Raw genomic sequence first — 20,893 nt, 5'->3', positions numbered from 1 at the left:
CTCACATCTTATAAGTACAGGATTATTTTTCTTGCTATTAACTTTACTCTCTCACCAAGACTTTACTTAATGAAAAGAATTAATCAAATTCCATTTCAGGTATGCAATAAAGTAGCATTTTGGAATCATTTTCAAAAATCAGTCTACCTATCCATGAGTATGTTTTTAAATATTTTTATCTAAACACAGAAATCTTTTAATTGAATAATAGACAATATTTCCCATTAATTAAAAGCAACACTAGGTAGTAATTCACATTAGTTAGCAATAAAAATGCCAGTCATGATGCTTGTAATTAGGCAGTATTATTTGAAAACAGTAATGAAAAAAGCTACTATACTATCAAGCGTAATCAAAGAGATTTGTTTAATTCATATCTGCTTCATTAATTATGAGAAGTAGTATCAATTTCTTCATCATGTTCCATAATCATCTTCAGGACAAATTACTTCCTTATTCTCATATGTACATTATTCAGACTATATGTTAGTATAAGCAATTTATTTTAATTTTGAAAAAATGAAAATCCACATTTTAGTGGAAATGATTTCATAACATTCAAAACAGATTTGGAAACATCACAAGAGTATCCCAAGTTATACTGACAATTCAATTCACGAACCTATTAAATGAATCTTGGGAAAGACTTTACAACTAAAAAGAGCATTTCTCTAACCTAAATCCCTCAGTAAATTGGAAATTTTTTAAACTCAAAATGATAAATGTACTTTATAACCAATTCTGTTTAAAAGCTGTGGCGAAATGGGAGCGTATTATATAACAGAGTAGAATCTAACAATAGAAGATGACCAGTTTAGGTTCTGAAAGAACATTTTTAGAATGTCTTAGATCAATATTCTAGCTTTCTGTTATACTACATGAGATTTAATGAAGAAAGTATATATCTATAGAATTGTGAAATAAGAAATAGCAATACAAAAAATGCTATAAATGTAAAATTTCATTTAAAATGTCAAAATATTTCAGTCTCATATTACAGTTGATAAAGAGGTACATAATGAATATTAACTTAAGCACAATTTACATAGTCATAATGCCAATACAGAATATCTGACTTAATAGGTGTTTCAAACACAGTAAAGTTATTTGTACTTTTTCCTCTTGTATATTTCTGCCAAGCAGAATACTAAAAAAAAAAAAAAATTAAAAAAATGATATTTCATAAGGAAAGTATTTCTAGAAACTATTTCTAGAAAGATAATGAGTACTTAAGTTAAAAATAAATCCAACTCTCCGTCCAACCTGATGTAGCTAAAAATTTAAGACTGAAGAACACAACCATGCCGACTAATCCCATTTTACATTCACCATCACTAACCTTTCTTACCATTCATCCTCTTTGTATTCATATAACTATTGTACAACTTCTCCTCTCTTCTCAAGCATCCAACACATTATCTTCTACCACATCCATCATTTCTTCTCTGACCTCATCAGTTTCTATACTCCACCCAACTCACTCCAGCCACCTTCACCTTTCCACTGTACTTCAAACATCAAGACCCTGGGATGGAAACAAGTCTAACACATGTTTCTTTCTGCTTGGATTGCCCTTCACCTAAGTATCTACATAGTTCACCAATCCCTTTTTCAGATTTCCACTCAAATATCACCTTTTCAAGAAGAGCCACCTCTGATCACCCAAGTTAAAATAACACAAGTTAAAATAAAATTCATAACCATCTTTCCTGCCTTATTTTTCTATTTTAGCACTTATCACTAACATACCACATATGTTACTTCTTATCTTATTGACTGTCTGTTCTTCCCCACAGAAACAAAAGCTACTTAAAGAATTTTATTTTGTTCCCTGATTTATCCCCAATGCCTAGGACAGCCCTGGGCAAACTATGGCCCACGGGCCGGATCCAGCCCGTTTGAAATGAATAAAACTAAAAAAAAAAAAAAAAAAAAGACCGTACCCTTTTATGTAATGTTTACTTTGAATTTATATTAGTTCACACAAACACTCCATCCATGCTTTTGTTCCGGCCCTCAGGTCCAGTTTAAGAACCCATTGTGGCCCTCGAGTCAAAAAGTTTGCCCACCCCTGGCCTAGGAGAACCTACTACATAATAGCCACTAAGTAAATACTGAATGAATATGGGAATGTTTAAAATATCGTGATTATCAAAAAAATTCTTGTACAGCTATAGCTATGCATTCCTTCAATAACTTTTCCAACCTGGCCTTTATCATAAGAGTCACACAACCCAGTATTCACTATTTAAAAATAAATCTAATTCTCTTAATGTAAAATTCTATCATTCATCTCCTTTTTAGGTTAATAGTTATTCAATTTGCAAAAATTGACCAAAATTTTCTATCTATCTGGAGTCATTTAATGAAAAAATTAAATATATTCATATTTAGAGGAGATCTGGAGGGATATAAACCAAAGCCTATTTAAACACAGTTATCTCTGGATGACTGAAACAAACTAATTTTAATTTTTTCTTTGTTCATCTACAGTTACTAATTTTTCATAATAAACAAACTTTTTTTTTTCCATTTACTGAGATTTTCTTTTTTATTTCTTTTATCAGGGTTATGTAATTTTCAGCATACAAGTCCTATGAACATTTTATTAGATTGACACTTAAGTATTTTCAGTTTCTTTTGAGCAACTGTAAGTGATCATTGTAATGTCATTGTCCATGGGTTCATTGCTAGTATATAGAAATAAAATTGATTTATGTATGTTTATCTTGTATCCTATGACATAGATAAACTCACTTATTAGCTCAAGAATTTGTAAATAGATTTCTTAGAATTTTCTACATAAAAAATCATGCCATTTTGTCTATAAATACAGTTTTATGTCTTCCTTTCTGATACATAATAAACAAACTTTTTAAAATAAGACAATAATTTTAATTCAACAAGCAAGTAAAGTTAAATACTGTTTTTACTAATTCACATTTTGAAATTAAAATATAAAATATATCAGTATTTATAAATATACTAACTTCATAGAGCTATTTGAAGAGGAAAAACCAATAGTAAACACTGCCAGGCTGTCTTGGCTCAGTAGTTGAGCGTTGATCTATGAACCAGGAGGTCGCGGTTTGATTCCTGGTCTGCTGACTCAATCCTCAGTGGGGGGTGTGCATGAGGCAGCCGATTAATGATTCTCTCTCATCACTGATGTTTCTATAGCTCTCTCCCTCTCCCTTCCTCCCTGAAATCAAAATATATATTTTTTAATTGATTTAAAGAACAGTAAACACAGTCTAATGTACTCTTGAATTCTGATTTCTCTTTTGAGTCCCAATTCTATAACATAAATATTCATTTCTTAAATCTTATCAAGATTTTAATGTAAACCTTTCTCGTGCACTTCCAAAATTAAGAAAAAATTACCAATAAGACTTCTATAATCTCTTAACCTCGAATTTCTCTTCTCTTGTTCCTCGCTGACAGATTTCCACTGTAGTTTCATCCTGAAGTATTCATCACTATAGAAAACAATTTTACACCAAAAACAGCTTACTTTGAACATTTTATTTAAAAGTTTTAATTGAGCTTTTCTACAAACATTTTATCAAAGCATTTATAATGCTAGTGAGATGCAAGTTTATAAATGATACTGCAATGTTTAAAGTTATGAAAACAAAGGAAAAATAAAACAACCTTATACATGTCATAAATTTTGCTTAAACTACTAGAATAATTTAGGTATGATTGTAAGGAAACATTTACCTTAATCCCTAATATCATACCTAAAATTATTCCAGTCATTAAGTATTTAACCATGAAAGTTTCTGAGTAATTCCAAATACAAATCTACAGACTTTTTAAAATGTGACAAGTTTACTACATGAACTTGTTAATGTAAAAATGTCTTAGGAAAAATGGCAAAAAAGTTGAAAAGAATTGTTTGAGAGTTTGAATATGCACATAATGATTAGGAGTGAGCTTTAAATTAAAGGCTAGACTGATGAACTAATAATAAGAGTGTACCTGGAAAGTTGTTCTGTGTTTCTTTTCAAATCTGAGAGATTATTTAAAAATAGAAACACTCTTCCAAAAAAAATGAAAGATCAGTTTATGTTACATTACAAGAGCACAGAAAAATTAATGAAAAGTAATTAACCTAAATAGCAAATACACTTTTTTATGAGCTATTTTATAATCTCATAATAAATAACAAAAATAAATCTAGATAAATGAGATATTTTAAAATCCAAACCTAATTAGTTATTTTTCAAATATTCAAAATATTTGTACATAACTACAACGAGGTCTGTCTAATAAATGTTTCTGGTTTGAAATAACTGTGGTATTCATAGTATATTTTTTTACTACCACAAAGTTTATAATAAAAGTTCACTATGAAAATGCATACAACCCAATTTTTATATTATAGTAAAAACAGGTACTGTGGAGAGGGGACATGTAGAAGCAACTGATTTCTCTGGTGAACACAGCCATTCTTTATACACTCCAAGGCTTTTAACATGATGATACTATTTCCTCGTATTACCATGTTCCAATATTGTTCTGTTGCCCACTAGTTGCCATCTTCACACATTCATCTATCACAAGATTCATAAAGGGATCAAATCCCTGCAATATTCCTTGGATATATCTGCCTTCATTTAATTTCAATGATAATTTCTTGTCCATAGTTTTGTTTTGTTTTACTCAAGAGAGTAAATTTTGCTCATGGTGTCTACTCAGTGAGCTCAAAGATACCTCCAAACACAATCTGTGGACTCCCTCATGTTCCTGCACTGGTGGGCATAATTTTTAAGTTAAAAAGATGAAAATAAAATGACTTTCTCATATCCTAGTCTACATATCCTAAATAGTCATCTAAAAACCCTTTACTGCCCAGGCAGAGTGGCTCAGTGGTTGAGCATCAACCTATGAACCAGGTCACAGATCAGTCAGGCACATGCCCAAGTCGCAGGCTAGATTCCCAGTAGGGGGCATGCAGGAGGCAGCTGATCAATGATTCTCATAATTGATGTTTCTATCTCTCTCTCCCTTTCCTTCTCTGAAGTCAATAAAAACATTTTAAAATAATAATAAATAAATAAAAACCCTTTATTACTTTCTATGGGTGAGTTACCTGAATTTCTTTGATGAACATAAAAAAGACAATTACTTACGTTTTTTGTTTTTGTAATTGAGTTCTTTCCTCCTTGGTGCTGTCCCAAGGAAAGTAACCCAGAAGAAATTTCCATACTTGCTTCCTCAATGCATGACTGAGTCCCTGAAGAAAACATGCATATTAAACACATTCGTAAAAAAAAAGAATGCAGTATAAGCATAACCAATGGACATAAGACACTGGGTGATAGGGGAGGCTAGGGGACTGTCTAGGGCGGGGGGATAAAATGGATACATATGTAATACCCTTTGTAATACTTTAAGCAATAAAAAAAATAAAATAAAATAAAAATAAAAAAAAAAGAATGCAGTACTTTAAGTTCACAAAGCTTGCATTTAAATAAACAGAAAGACTAATATTTGAGTTTTATACATAAAAACAGCTCAATTTAGTAAATACTATCTTGTTTTTGACTTCTGGATTCTCAAGATACAAACAGCTGCCAGAAAGCTTAAATAATGCAGAGAATATACAACAGACTGCATAGCAGACAGTGGGGCTGATTAGTCTTTCAAAACCAAATCATTACTGGATAACACAACTACCACTGGGGCATATACATGTCTTCTTCACATAACCCATCACGTCTGAAGTAAGGAAAAATATCTTTCCCTAGGTTTACTGGTATACCACCTGACATCAGGGACATCACAAGCATCTAACTCTGTCCTACAGCACTTTTAAAGCATCATTCATCAAAAAGGAATTCATTCCCTTCCCCTCCCCCAAAAAAGAAGAAAATCTTGAACACCAGCAGTTTAAAATACAATCCATATTAAAGTATTTACCCCTCGAAATATCATCTGCTTCATATTATCTACATTTAAAATTCTTCCTTCAGAATCAATGTTCTTAGTCCATTCTTCCAGTGATACTGGCTCTCTCCTTTGAACAACAGGTCTTTCTCCCAAATCAATCTAAAATAAGATAATCAATAAAAAGTATACCTTTAACCAGTGAAATGAAATCATGGTAATAGAAACTTAAACTAAAATATGATTACTCAGAAATGTTCTAACATTTTTAATATCTTCCCTTGTTTTCCAATATTTAGTTTATGAACTAAACAGTTAACATTCCATACATTTTTCCTCCTACTAAACATACAAATAATTGGGTTATAAATTCAGGATGGAAAAACATTTGCTATTTTGGGTTTCAATTACGTAAGTGCAGAACAGTTAACATGTAAATTCCTATAAGAGACCCTTCACACTAAATGGTATGCTATATTATTAAAAAACAGTATTATTCCATTAATCATATTCTAAAATTAGTTTTTCTTCCAAACTAAAATTTGTAGCTCTCAGAACTGATTCATTAGCTCCACTTGGTATTTTCTACAGTTTTTAATTCAATTAACGGATGTTGGTAATTTAAAAATGCCATTTACAATATAAGCCCTTTAATTAAGTACCACAATTTAGATATTTATAATGTTCTAACTATGTGCAGCCTAGCACTGTAGCAAATTGAAAAGTGTTGTTGCGCAGATATGTAAAGATTGGCCATAATTCAGGTCCAAAGTCCATATTATTTTAAAAAGAAGATTCCCATGAGAATAAAAACCTTATAGTAGTAGTGTCTTGACTGGTGCCTCTGGAACAGAACTAAAAGCAATACTCTAGGGCCGTGGTCGGCAAACTGCAGCTCGCGAGCCACATGCGGCTCTTTGGCCCCTTGAGTGTGGCTCTTCCACAAAATACTGACTTCTATGCATGGACCACTAAGTTTCCATCGCACTGTACGTGTGCGCCCACACGTGGTATTTTGTGGAAGAGCCACACTCAAGGGGCCAAAGAGCCGCATGTGGCTCACAAGCCACAGTTTGCCGACCACTGCCTAGGCTAGGGTCACTATTCATTGCTGTCCACTCAATGAAACAAGCAATCTTTTCATTATTATTAAAAGGTAATCAGATCATTCCAGTAAGAGAAAGCAGCTTGCAAAGAGGAATGGAGTCCAAACAGGAAATGGCAAGAAGTCTTTTGAAAACATCATCCATTCTCTAAGGACAAAATTGCTACATCAAATGGGTTTGTAACTTTATAGTACATCTTGTGGCTTCCATGTGGAAGAAATAAAAAGAAAACTTCCACTGTTTCCTGGAGGAATCCATTGACCTTCAGAAGGAAGACAATGGCATTGGCTTTTCTCCCTATGAACAATCCAAGTACAAGGAATGACTTCTTGGGTATTAACTTTCTCCTCAGGATCTGATCTGAAAGCAATAAAAGTACTATGAACCCCAGAGGATGGAGTGGCCTTATGTATGTTCATGGAAAGCACCTTAGTAGTAAGATTTAAGAAACTTTCTTTAAAAAGTATCCCACTGTATGAAGGTTGGGCTTTGGTTGGAGGAGCAGTATTTATTACAGCATGTGATTTCAGATTAATGACTAGAAAGAGTTAGATCAGATTTGTTCACAAGGAGATGGGTATAATAAATACTAAGCTGAGGCAGAGTTGCCCAGCTGGCTGAAATTATCCACAGTAGATAAGCTCTCAAAGTGTTAAGTGGGGCCCTCAAACTGGATTCAAAACAAGCTTTCAACTTAGGAATGGTCAAAGAGGTCTTGCAGTGTTCAAATGAAACTGAATATACAAAAGGGGCACAAGTGGCTAAAGCAGTTTATGAAAGGGTCACCAGAAGTAATTAGAGCTTTGAAAAAAATCTGCTTCTTCAGGCAAAGAAGTTTTATTTCCAGGAGGCATTATAGACCGAAAGAGATCTTTTAGGAACACTTTGGGGTGGACCCATAAATTTAGAGGCTATTGCTAGGAAAGGAAAATTTTGTAGTTACAACTCTAATGACTCATATATAGAAAAGTTAAATGATATTAAACATGAATGTCAGAATTACTTTGCAGGGTACTACTAGTATTTGGGTTTGTTTTTAAAAATATTTTGAATACCTAAACTCACTGGCATAGTTTTCAGTATATAATATTCCCTCCCTTTTCTGTAGGGGATAGTTTCCATGATCCCAGTGGATGCCTGAAATTGTGGATAGTACTGAGCCTTATATATACTGTTTCTCCCTTTACTTACATACCAATGATAAAGTTCAATTTATACATTAGGTGCAGTTAAGAGATTAACAACAATAACTAATAACACAATTATAACAGCAAAGAAAGGTAACCAAAAAAAAGAGACCCAACATTAATAAACAGAAAGAATATGTAGTAATCGTTGAAGAACAATTTGGTGGCAAGACAAGTGTTAGTTGTTAAATATGTTAGCAGAAAGTTACAAGAAAGGATTATGAGAAAGAGGCAGATAAAACTAAAATTGAGTTTCTATTTATATAGCATTCATGCATGTTTAAAAACATTCCTCCGGTTAAAATATAAGAGCTATATTAATATAAATCTCCACTCACTCTTGTGATGACTTCAAATCCCGGTTCTTCTTGTTGATTTATTTTTAAACCTGGAATAGCATCACTAAGAAAATCTGCCATTTCTGAAGGTGGCCGCTGATGTGTAGAGGGATCGCTGCCTCTCAAACTATCAAAAATGTAGTTTGTGACTTTGGAAAATCCTACCATAGTTGCTGTATAAGGATCCTTTTTAATTTTCTATGTAGTAGAAAGAAAAATATTAGCATTAATTCAAATGAAAAATAAAAATACCTCATGATGGGAAATCAGCACTAAAACAGAGTAGTCTAAGATTATCTTAAAATATTATTTTTTTCCGAGGAGAAAAAATTTAATTTTCTAAGCCAATCTTTTCATTTGGTTAAAATAGTATATTAAATGGGAAATTAATGCTACTGATTGAATTACAGGTAAAAAATGATTTGCAGGCTTCATTCAATCTGCACATCAGAAACATATGCAGTGCTTACTTTCCATTGGTGAGTGGCCCACAACAGCTTTCTTCTGTCTAGCAGTCCTGCCTTCACAAAAGAACATTATTTCTGAAGCGTACAGTACCACACTAGCCTAACACAAAATATTTGGTAGCTAAGTTTAAAAGCTCACAATACTTAAATATTAGCTGATATTTTAATCTAATTATATGATTAGTAAATCATGCCAAGAAAAATAATTCGTTCTGGGCAGTGCTGTGCCTAAAAACGGCAAAAGGTTTTTCTACTGCTAGGGTTACTTCTAAATCCCAAAATGCCTGATTATTCAGTTAGCAAAAATTGTTACTTCTTTAAAGTCCATCTTTATTGATTATTTAATCACAGTAAGAAAATCTGTTCCCTCACTTTTCTTTTTTAATCCTCACGTGAGGATACATTTTAATTGATTTTTAGAGAGGGTAGGGGAGAGAAAAAGAGAAACATTGAGGTGAGAAACATTGGTTTGGTTGACTCCCCGTACCCACACCAACGAGAGATCAAACACACAACCTAGGTATATGCCCTGAAAATCGAACCTGCAACTTTTTGGTGTATGGGACGATGCTCCAGTCAACTAAGCCACCCAGTCAGGGCCCTCACTTTTTATTTTAATCAGTGGTTAGCTCTCTTATCTTCCTTACTTATCTTGTTTAACTTCAGAACCAAGAAGAGCCTTGACCCGATAGTTTAGTTGGTTAGAGCATTTTCCCTACACACCAAGGTTGTAGATTTGATCCCCTTGTAGATTTGATCCCCAGCCAGGGCACATACAAAAATCAACCGATAAATGCATAAATAAGTGTAACAACTAATTGATGTTGCATTCTCTCTCTCTCTCTCTCTCTCTCTCTCTCTCCCCCCCCCTTTCCTCTCTCTCTAAAATCAATAAAAAATTAAATTTAAAAAAAAAAAAAAAAAAAAGAACCAAGAGAATATCCGGGACAGAGTAAGCACTCAAACATTTGTTGAGTGAATAAGTGAGTAAATGAATGAACAAACAACCATTTCATTAGATTTCAGACAAATATGAGTGAAAAATAAACTAACTTTATTGTGTCAAGTGCACATTTTTAGCCAAATGCAAGAATATAATCAAATATTTTAAGAGGAATTAGAACCTACTTAAATAGAAAATAAAAATTCAAACCAGATCTTTGCCTAATTTTCTCATTAATGAATTCAAAACAGCTTACACAATGATATTTCACCTAATCAATGAAAGCTATTTCAGTATTATAAAGGGGAAAAAATGCTTTGAGAGTAACTAAGAACCAAAGAAGCTTCTAACAATATAAAACATACTATTATTTCTATAAAATTACAGCGAACAGTTTTATAAAGTTTACAAAGAGACATTTGCCTCATTCTGTGTAACTAAGAAAGTTGAGAGGTAGGGGGTATATAAAATAATGGAGATAGATTAACAGATTAATAATACAGATTTAAGAAACATACTTGTATTAAACCATATGCTGGTTCATCAAGAAGATTTTCAAAAGACTGTGAAAGACTCTTATTCGGACAATTCACAAGAAGTATTCTTTTATCCTGTGGAGCTCTGTAATAAAAAGAAGGGATGTATTGAAAATGCTAGCATAATGCATCAATTACTACCTGAATAACTCTAGTGCAGTTACTTTTCCTTAACAACATCGGAAAATTTAAATGTCTAGTTTTTGAACTGTTTCCCATTAATATAATATTAACAAGTACTTAGAATTACCTTGATTTCCAAAACTACATGAAATATTAAATTTACGAATATAAAAGGGTTGAAGTATATTTTTCTTCTAAGTAAAACCAAGAGGACTACATTGTAATGAACCCAAATTCCTGTTTAGAATTATAGCAGAAAACCTTAAAAATATATCTTTCTTTATATCATCAAAACTAAAGTAAGACAAAACACACTCTAGGATTCATCAGTATATATATTATATACACTCTAGAAAAATGTCCCATTTTGAAATGGTTTCCAATTTCATTCCACAGCTTGGTAGTATTGCATATAAGGTGTTAAAAATATAAGATACAGCCCAGCTGGTGTGGCTAAGTAGTTGAGCATTGACCAATAAACCAGGTTCAATTCCCAGTCAGGGCACATGCCTGACTTGCAGGCTCGATCCCCAGTAGGGGCCGATCAATGATTCCCATCACTGATGTTTCTATCTCTCTCTCCTTCTCCTTTCCTCTCTCTGAAATTAGTAAAACCTATTAAAAAATATAAATGATAGGTGAATTATCAGTTAAAGATCATTAATTATGCTAACCCTAATTATTAGCACACACAAACATATTTAACAAGGTCATATAATGTACAGTTCAGGTAATAATATTTTTTAGTTCTTGCTTATTAAGCTCTGGACACAAGTTTTTCTTTATATTTCAGAGCTACAGAACAAATAAAATACATTCCAAGTAGACATCTGTCTAATTTCAGGTAATCAGATGAATTACCCACTTTTTTCTATTCAAATAAGTTTGATAACTCAGTAAGTCAACTGTAATGAATCCACAACTTTTATGTTTAAAAATTAAATGTGTTATTTTGCTACTATCTATTTCTAGTTTATCATAAATGTTTGAGATAAGAACTTTAATAACAGTTATCTCTTCTCCATTCTAACATAACAGAATGCAACAGCAATGCTAAGGGGAATATGAAATCCAAAACAGGATCTTATTCTTACATATTCAGAAACAGTACTCAATCTTCAGAGACAATAGGAGCTTAATAAGCCCATTGGCTTTTTAAAGTAGCTGAGGTTGAGTCATTTGCAGTAGAAAAAAAAATTTTTTTAATGTTCAATTTTCATTAAATACCATCTTTCTGAGCACCTTTTGGGGTCATGTTTAATATGAAGACCTAGAGTACAGGTTCTCGCATAGTATTTTTAAATAACAGATCAACTTTTAAATGTAGCACCAGAACAAGAAACTAATATAGAAACATACTTTTTTCTACCACAGTGCTGCTGTTGCATAGGTTATCGTTTTGTTTCTAACAATAACTAAGTCAAATTATTTCTTTAAAATCCAAATAAAAATTGGTAATTAAAATCAAAACTCTGGCTATGCATACAGAAGGGGAACAAAAATCCAACCTTCAACTATCTGGACTCAGATCATTACGGCTACAGATCTAAAACTGTAGTCAGTAAACTGTAGATGGGAAGAAGAAATGATTGCCCAATGAACAAGCAACCACAGATACTTTGTAAAAAGGAAGGATTTCATTTTTTATAGCCAATATTCTGTGATGAGGGGCTGGGGAGAGCTCTAGGAGGAGAGATATAAGAAATTTAAGACTTAGTTGCCTCTAAAAAAAAAAAAAATCAACAAAACATTTTTAAAGTACATCAGCCAAAAGACAAGTAGTATATTGTTAGACAATTACAGAGTATTGGCATTCCAGAATATTGCTACAATAGTACAAACTCCATGAAGGCAGGGGTCATATCTTTTTTGATTATTGCTCTTTTCAGCTCTTGACCCAGTTCCTCAAAAAAAAATTAAAAAAAATTAGTTAAGTAAAAAAATAGAGGGAGAAAGAACACCACCATTCCCCCGGTTTCATGTTTCCTAATGGAAATATGCACTTGTTCTAAAGAAATCCTCCTTCACAGGGACACATTTGATTGCTGAAATCAGGAAAAAAACAAGGTGCATGTTTGGCATAATCCCATCCCAGCTCTCTCCTGTTCCTGGATCTGCCTGCGAACAGAGAAAGCAGTTTCTAGTCTGCTCTCATTCACATCATAAGTGATCTGTCCTCTTGAGGGAGACCTGCAGTTGTCCGAAAATGACAAACACTGGGTGCCTTCAAAACTAATTTAGGGTGAATTATTATGATGCTGCATATCTAAGCTTCACCGATAATGGTGATATTTTTATCAGCAACTGTCTGATTCTTATATTTACTACTCAGTAATTTATAAATACAGGAAAGAAAACAACAGTTCACTTACAGCCCTCATTAAAATATGACCAGCACAAGTTCAAGCTACACATGCCCTTATAATGTAACTAGAGGCTCCGTGCACAAAATTTATGCACAAGGGGAAGGGGGGTGCACGGCGGCAGTCCCTTAGCCCAGCCTGCACCCTCTCGCAATCCAGGACCACCGGCACCTAACTGCTCACCTGCCTGCCTGCCTGATCACCCCAAACCGCTCGCCTGCCTGCCTGACAGCCCCTAACCCCTCTGCCTGCCTGCCTGATCACCCCTAACTGCTCGCCTGCCTGCCTGATCGCCCCTAACCATTCTGCCTGACTGCCTCATAACCCCTAACCACTTGCGTGTCTGCCTGATCATCCCTAACCACTCGCCTGCCTGCCTGATCACCTCTAACTGCCTCTGCCTCAGCCCTCGCCACCATGGCTTTGTCCGGAATGACATCCAGAAGGTCGTTCGGCTGTTCAGTCTAATTAGCATATTACGTTTTTATTATTATAGATTGCTGAGTATATCGGTTTCCCATCCAGGATAGAAAACTCTACATCTTAAGCTAAAATCTGTTTCCTTTCATTTTCTCTTTGGAGTCATGCAAAACAAATGTACAATTTATTTCTTTTAACATCCCTTTCAATATTACTTATAGAATTAAAAGTACCATACCATTTATTCATTCAACTAAGATTGATTGTACAAATATGGGCTATGCACTGTGGCTAGGAACTCAGGAGACAATGCAAACAAGATAAAAGCAATCCCTGCTTTTATGGGCTTACATTCTAGAGCAGAACATTTAAAAAATAGACAAAATCATTTTATTCTGTTAAGGGCCATGAAGGAAGCAAATAAGAGAATGAGACAGTGAAAAGGAATGGACGTTGGAACCTACATTATATGGGAGACAGAGGCATCCAGAGAAGCTCTTCTGAGGAAGTGCCATTAAACTAATACCTTGAGGATCAAAAAGGAAAAAATATATCCCACGCAAAAGAAATAGCATACATAAGACCCTAAGACAAGAAAGCACTTAGGGTGTTTTAGGAACTGAAAGAAAATCATGTGGCTAGACTACAGAAGAGAATAGTGTGAGAAAAGGTTTATGAGATAAACAGAGCTAAGATAGGGCAGGTCCTTGTTGACCATAAGAAGAAGTCTGGATTTTATTTAATGTTACACCAAAATTCCTATTCTTCAAGTTAAAGTTTTTCATGATACCATTCTTATCCCTTTTATTACACGTCATCTTTTTCATGTAGAATAGTTAGTCTAACACAGTGGTCGGCAAACTGTGGCTCGCGAGCCACATGCGGCTCTTTGGCCCCTTGAGTGTGGCTCTTCCTAAGCCTTAGGAGTACCCTAATTAAGTTAATAACAATGTACCTACCTATATAATTTAAGTTTAAAAAATTTCGCTCTCAAAAGAAAGTTCAATCATTGTACTGTTGATATTTGGCTCTGTTGACTAATGAGTTTGCCATCCACTGGTCTAACACATTTAAAATTAAGCCCAGTTCTCCAAAGTGTGAACCTACCAGTAGAGTAGAGAGGTTCTACTACTTCATCCTTAGTACTATGCTTTAATCAAGTCCCAGATCGAATGAGCTATTTTGTGAGTGTCACATCACAACGCTGATTAATGAGCTTGCTTGCTCAAAAGTAAAACCCAAGTCTTTAACACCTGCTATTCAGAAGGCCAAACCTTCTGCCCCAATCATGACAATGCCTCACCTGAAATCTACTTACTAGTAATCTCCTGTATGGTAGCCTAGTCACAGCTTTTCACTTGAAGATCCAGACCCAAATACTACCAACAAGGCCTGACTTTATTATGGTTACTGGTACTGATCAGCATATCTAATGTCAGCCAGGAATGATCAACATGGTAGGGGAGAAAATGTCATTCCAGAAAACACATAGTATCTTCCAACTATTGAATCACTCTTAGCTTTCTATAATCTAAATTTAGACATGATAAAATAAGGACATTTTTCTATTTTCTATTATAAAGTGAGGACATTATTCATGAAGTTAACAATCATCCCTACAGTTCCCCAAGCTGAAAATCTCAACTTCTACCTCTCACCTCCATATATCCAATCAATCACAAACTCTAATGCTTGTATCTTCCCTGTCACTCTCCCATTTCATGGCACTATAATTTCATCTAGATGACTAGAACCTGCTAACATGATTTACAAGATCCTTCATGCTTTGGCCTTTACCCAGCTCTTTGGCCTCATCTTTATATTTAGTAACCTCCCTTCTCTCACTATGCAGAACTGTGATATTGAATTACTCTGTTTTGTGATTACATCATGTTTTACATCCTTTCTCTATCTAAAACATCTCTTTTTAAATATCTCCTTCCCCTTCATGCTAATGTTCACTCATTTGTCAGGTTTCAACTTAGATGTCGCTTCCTCAGAAAGTATTCCTGAGTCCTACCCAACCTGCAGTTGGATGAGGTACCCTTTCCTCTCTTCCTGGGAGCTCCCAAAGCACCTTGTACATCCTTCATCTTAGTTCTTGGTTTTATTGCCACTTATTGGTCAGCATCCTTCACAAGACCATAAATTCTCAGATATCAAGAAATGTGCCTGTTTTATTCACTACTAAATATCAAGCAACTAGCACAGTGTTCAGAACATAATTGATATTCAAAATATATTTGATGAGAGTAACAGCAAGAAAGAATATGTGTATCAAAGGCACATAGGTGAATAAATGTAAGATACAAGATTTTTAAAAATCCTACATAATAAAAGCCTAATATGCTGAGTGTGGTCGTCCAATCAACCAATCAAAGCGTAATACGCTAATGACATCCTAAGGCCGCTCAACCACTCGCTATGACATGCACTGACCACCAGGAGGCAGACAGTTGACCGGTCGACCCATTGCTATGACGTGCACTGACCACCAGGGGGCAGACGTTCGGACCGGTAGGTTAGCTTGCTGCGGGGGTCCAGCCAATCAGGACTGAGCGAGATGGGCCGGACACACCTTGGAGCCCTTCCACAGTCCCTCCCCAGCTGGCCAACCTTTCATGTCCCTCCCCAACCCCGATTGTACACAAGTGGTGTCCCTTGGTCTGGCCTGTGCCCTCTAGCAATCCAGGACCCCTCAGGGGATGTCAGAGAGCTGGTTTCGGTCTGATCCCGCTCAATGCAGGAGATTCCCCCTGGTGGTCAGTGCATTCCCACTGGAAGAGCGCTGCTCAAACGCAGGGCTCATGGCTGGCAAGCACAGAGGCGGTGGCGGGAGCCTCTCCCACCTCTGTGGCAGCACTAAGGACCCCTCAGGGGGATGTCCGTCTGCCAGCGAGGAGCAAGCCTAAGCCCGCAGGCGGACATCCTCCGAGGAGTCCTGGACTGTGAGAGGGCGCAGGCTGGGCTGAGGGAGAACACCACCACACCCTCCCGCCCAGTGCATGAATTTCATGAATGGGGCCCTTAGTAATTTTATAAAGGACTTAGACTTGCCTAACTTAAATTTGCAATATTACAAATAAAACTCTATATACCTAATAAAAACTACATAATAAAAGGTTAATTTGGTAAATATATAATCCATAAGTTACTGATGCATCTTCATTTAAATGTGTATAAAAATATCAGACCACTTTTCTTTAAAACAGTGCTATGATAACAGGTTGCAGATCCAAATTTTACAATGGCAAGATGTTATTCAAAGTAGTTGATATCCAGAAAAATAAAAAGTTGCTTGTGCCCTGGTATGCACATAGGTCGCTGATACCCACTAACAAGTAAAAAGAGTTTGCCTGGAGTCCAATACAACAATCCAATTTCAATAAGTAGAAAATAATTTGATACTTACTCACACAATACCACATATTTTTCAAGAGACTCAATCAGTAGTTTGCTATCGCCTTGATGAAAGTGCAGAGCAGGGAGAACGACATCATCCTTTAGACAGAATACCAAATACGACCAGCCCATACCCTCTTTGTTTTGCTTGATTGATTTCAGGTCTGTCAAACTGAACAGGAATGACCATTTGCTTTTCCCATTTCTTTGACTTGGAGTATCTTGAAAACAAGAAAGTGGGGCAAAATATTTTTGTTCACCTTTTTAAAAGGTACTGACAGTGCTCTTCATGATGGCCTAACAGAAATTTGTTGACCCTAGGGAATGACTATGCCATTCATATCACTATGGCTCTCACCTGTATTAAAAATGGCAACATATATTTTATTTTTTTACGTTTTTTTTTATTGTTTAAATAAAGTATTACAAATAGTAGTACATATGTCTCCTTTTTTTCCAATTGACCTTCCCCCAGCTTTTCCTACTCCCCAGCACATTCCCTCACCCCCCCTCCCAGTGTCTTGTGTCCATTGTTTATACTTATTTTCTTTAAAAAATAATTTTTAAAGTAATTATCCTATTGCACACAAACTAAAAAGGTTATCCCCATTTAAATATAAGCTTTGCCCAAAATGAACATGACTCTGGAAGCAGGCTGGCTGAATTCAAATTACAATGCCACAATCTTACTAAGCGAATGATTTGGAGCAAATAACTGAATCTTTCTGAGTCTCAGTTTCATCATCTGTAAAATGCAGAGAATTATACTTACCTCACAATGTTATTCTAAGAATTAAAAGATATAATACTTGTCAACTAACTAGGTACAGTGCAAAGTATGTAGCGAATACTCAATAAATGTTAATACTTTCCACTCCCCCAAATATGAATGATGATGCTCTTAGAAAATCATTTAAAACAAAAACTTTTATTTCCATCATTTCCATTGCAATTATTTTTACTGGACTACATTGAGTAAAGATAAGTATACCAGTATAAAAAAAAAATATTGGGGTGAATAGCCAGACTTTTTTTATTTTTTTTTTTTGGCAAAATCCCAAAGAACAGTGAGGAATTAAGGGTGAAATATAACTAAGTTATAAATGCTTCAAAGAGAATGAATATATTTAACCTTCCTGCTAAATCAATCGTATACTAAATTAAAACCTCATTTCAAATCAAACTATAGTTATGTAAAATAAAGCATTTTCTGAGTTTGTGGGTTGTTTATAAAAGCTTTAAATCCTAGGTTTGTGAACAATATCATAATTTATAACAAGGAACTTAAAGATTATCCATTTAAATAAAAATTTAAAAAACAAAGAAAAATGTTTCTTCTCATTAATGTACAAAATTAGTTTCTAATCTAGTTATGATTTCAAATCATTTTAACATTTTAACTCAGACATAAGCATGTCATGTTCCTAAAGTTTTAAAAAACACTGTACCTAATGTTGTTTCCTAAGAAGTGACATACTGTTATTCAAGCTCTTCTTTAATTCCATCCCACACCATCAATTCTACAAGGATAAACTGCATAGCTGATATATGCTTATGGAACTTGATCAAAGGGTAGACCTATTGGTGTTGACCTGCATGTATATCACCCTTCTTATACAGTCAGGAACACTGTAACTCCATCAACTCCAAAAAGACCTCCTACACTGACACAAAGAAATCTACAGCTTACAGAAATTGCTACCTTCAAGGAATGCAGGTACCATTCCTAGTTCATGGACACTTTAACAAGTATCATTTCAAAGGAAGCCCAAAAAGGCTTAAGTAACACACCAGCTGGAATGGTGAACTCATATCTAAGGCTGGCACTAGATTAAGTGACATGTGTCCACTTGGCTGCTATATAACATGTTTTACTGGAATTTATATTATAGAGCTTATAACATTACTACAAACTGATATCAAAGTGAGAACAATACTACTAGTACAATTCCAATATCTTCATGAATCATTTAAGTGTGAATATACACTTAGACTACTTATTACTATATTATCTGCAAAGAACAAAAATATTTTCACAGCAAAAGAGCAATGGAAAACTAGATATAAACAATTATTTAAATGAAATTCTTAAGTTACACAAAAAAGTATTGAACCCAAATTAATGTAAGAAAATCATGTGGAGAACATTAAATAATATATGCAGGTTATATGAATCATCAGGAGTTTGTGCATATCCAAAACTAAAAATTTTACAGATTTTTTTATTAAAGGAAGAGACACACATTACATATTAAATAAAACAGAATATGCCTCACACATTTCCTCAGTTAAAATGCTGACAAATGATGAGATAAACATTACAAGTCAATTCTAGAAGTCCCTTTTACTAGAATATAGCTTCATGAGAACAGGAATTTTATTTTGTCACAGCTATATCCCCAGCTCCTAGAAGAGTGACTACCATGTAATAGGTACTCAAAGATGTGCTGATAAATGAATAACTAAGACAAGTCAACAATTTAATCTATCATCAATAACTAACCAGAAACAGTTGGTTACAAAGAAACAGAACCCAAGAGTTAGCTCAAAATTTCCTTCGTTTTCCTTACAGAAGGTAATAAAACTAATTGGTACTGATGAACTTACTATGTTACCAAATACGTATAAAAACATCTCCAAAACACTGACATGAGAAAACTGGCCATAACGCAGAAGAGTAAAACAAAGAGCTCAGTAAGTATCTATCCATGTCTTAAATAGAATTAACATCAAGGACATGACATTTTAGATGAGTTTGTAGAACATCATGTCAGTCTGTTGTTCTGGGAATATATATTTTCAAGACATTTATCTAGTACTAAAAGCAAATATTTAGCAGTAGAAACTCTTAAGAAATATAAAGTTAAGTAAATCTTCAATAGTCAATTTTTTAAAGGTTTGTCCCAAGTTTCCTTTGTGAATCACCAACAAGGGTAAAAATATTTGAAAAAAAATGCTTTTTAAAAATATAAAAATGACCCTGGCCAGTTTCTCAGTGGTTAGAGCACCGGCCCTCAGATGGAAGGGTCTCAGATTCAATTCCTGGTCAAGGCATGTACCTCCGTTGCAGGTTCAAAACCTGGCCCCAGTCAGGGCACGTGCAGGAGGCAACCAATTAATGTGTCTCTCTTATATCAATGTTTCTCTCTCTCTCTCTGCTTCTCTCTCTCTCTCTCTCTCTCTCTCTCTCTCTCTCTCTCGCTCTCTCGCTCTCTCCCCCCCCTCCTTCCTCTCTTTCACTCTCTCTAAAATATCAATGTAAAAAATATCCTTGGGTGAGGATTAAAAATGTAAATATATATGTAGTTTCATAATGGCACAATTCTGAATTCTGAAACATCAAGCCTAGAAAATGCCTCCTTTAGGAAGGAGCTTTGATAAAGTATAATCAGATAGGATAGTCTAGGACAGGATAGGATGGGTCAGAGTGCATTGCACTTCATAACTCCTTGTTCAGTTGAATATATGTATGCATATTGGGCCATATTGTTCAATGTATTTCTTACTGCTATGCACAACCATAATTTTTTTTAAATACTGGGGAAAAAAGAAGAAAATCTTAACTTTTAATAACTACGAAATAAAGTTATGCTCTTTACTTAGTAAGTCACAATGCATGGCCAAGACATGTAAGCAATATTTACATCTGTGTTTTTTTGCTAAGCTATACAGAGGTTCTCAACTTCACACATTTAAATCACTAGGACAGTGGTCGGCAAACTGTGGCTTGCGAGCCACATGCGGCTCTTTGGCCCCTTGAGTGTGGCTCTTCCACAAAATACCAACTTCTGCGCATGGGCCACGAAGTTTCAATCGCACTGTATGTGCGCACCCGCACGTGGTATTTTGTGGAAGAGCCACACTCAAGGGGCCAAAGAGCCGCATGTGGCTCGCGAGCCGCAGTTTGCCGACCACTGCACGAGGAGATTTTGAAAAGTATAGATGTCCAGTCTCTATCTCCAGAGAATGATTTAATTTGCTGAATAAAAGCCAGGCATTAGTATTTTTTTTAAAAGTCTAATCTTCCCAAATAATTTCAATGTGCAAAGTTGAAAACCATTATTCTGAAAAAGATCTTTAGCCCAGGCCAGTGGCTCAATTGGTTGGAGCGTC

General features: G+C 34.8%; 1 protein-coding gene and 2 pseudogenes across 4 annotated transcripts in view; 1 reads left to right on the top strand and 2 right to left on the bottom strand.

Moving 5' to 3' along the window:
• TBC1D15 (TBC1 domain family member 15) overlaps positions 1 to 20,893 on the bottom strand; it is a 71,842-nt gene that overhangs the window by 21,239 nt on the left and 29,710 nt on the right. For 3 of the 4 annotated variants that reach the window (XM_059683652.1, XM_059683650.1, XM_059683653.1), the window contains 7 exons: positions 16,791 to 17,001; positions 10,455 to 10,557; positions 8,997 to 9,047; positions 8,527 to 8,724; positions 5,929 to 6,057; positions 5,139 to 5,242; positions 3,385 to 3,479 (listed from right to left, as the gene is read on the bottom strand). In XM_059683652.1, the coding sequence (XP_059539635.1) occupies positions 3,385 to 3,479; positions 5,139 to 5,242; positions 5,929 to 6,057; positions 8,527 to 8,724; positions 8,997 to 9,047; positions 10,455 to 10,557; positions 16,791 to 17,001 (891 nt within the window). The remainder of the gene's footprint in view (positions 1 to 3,384; positions 3,480 to 5,138; positions 5,243 to 5,928; positions 6,058 to 8,526; positions 8,725 to 8,996; positions 9,048 to 10,454; positions 10,558 to 16,790; positions 17,002 to 20,893) is intronic. The other variant, XM_059683651.1, reaches the window with a different exon arrangement.
• Positions 3,486 to 5,130, bottom strand: LOC132227942 (small nuclear ribonucleoprotein G-like; annotated as a pseudogene).
• On the top strand, positions 7,096 to 8,022 carry LOC132225789 (ethylmalonyl-CoA decarboxylase-like; annotated as a pseudogene).

The sequence above is a fragment of the Myotis daubentonii genome, chromosome 2 (assembly GCF_963259705.1).
Source record: "Myotis daubentonii chromosome 2, mMyoDau2.1, whole genome shotgun sequence".
Classification (NCBI taxonomy): Eukaryota; Metazoa; Chordata; class Mammalia; order Chiroptera; family Vespertilionidae; genus Myotis; species Myotis daubentonii.
This window is presented reverse-complemented; position numbering and strand designations above follow the sequence as displayed.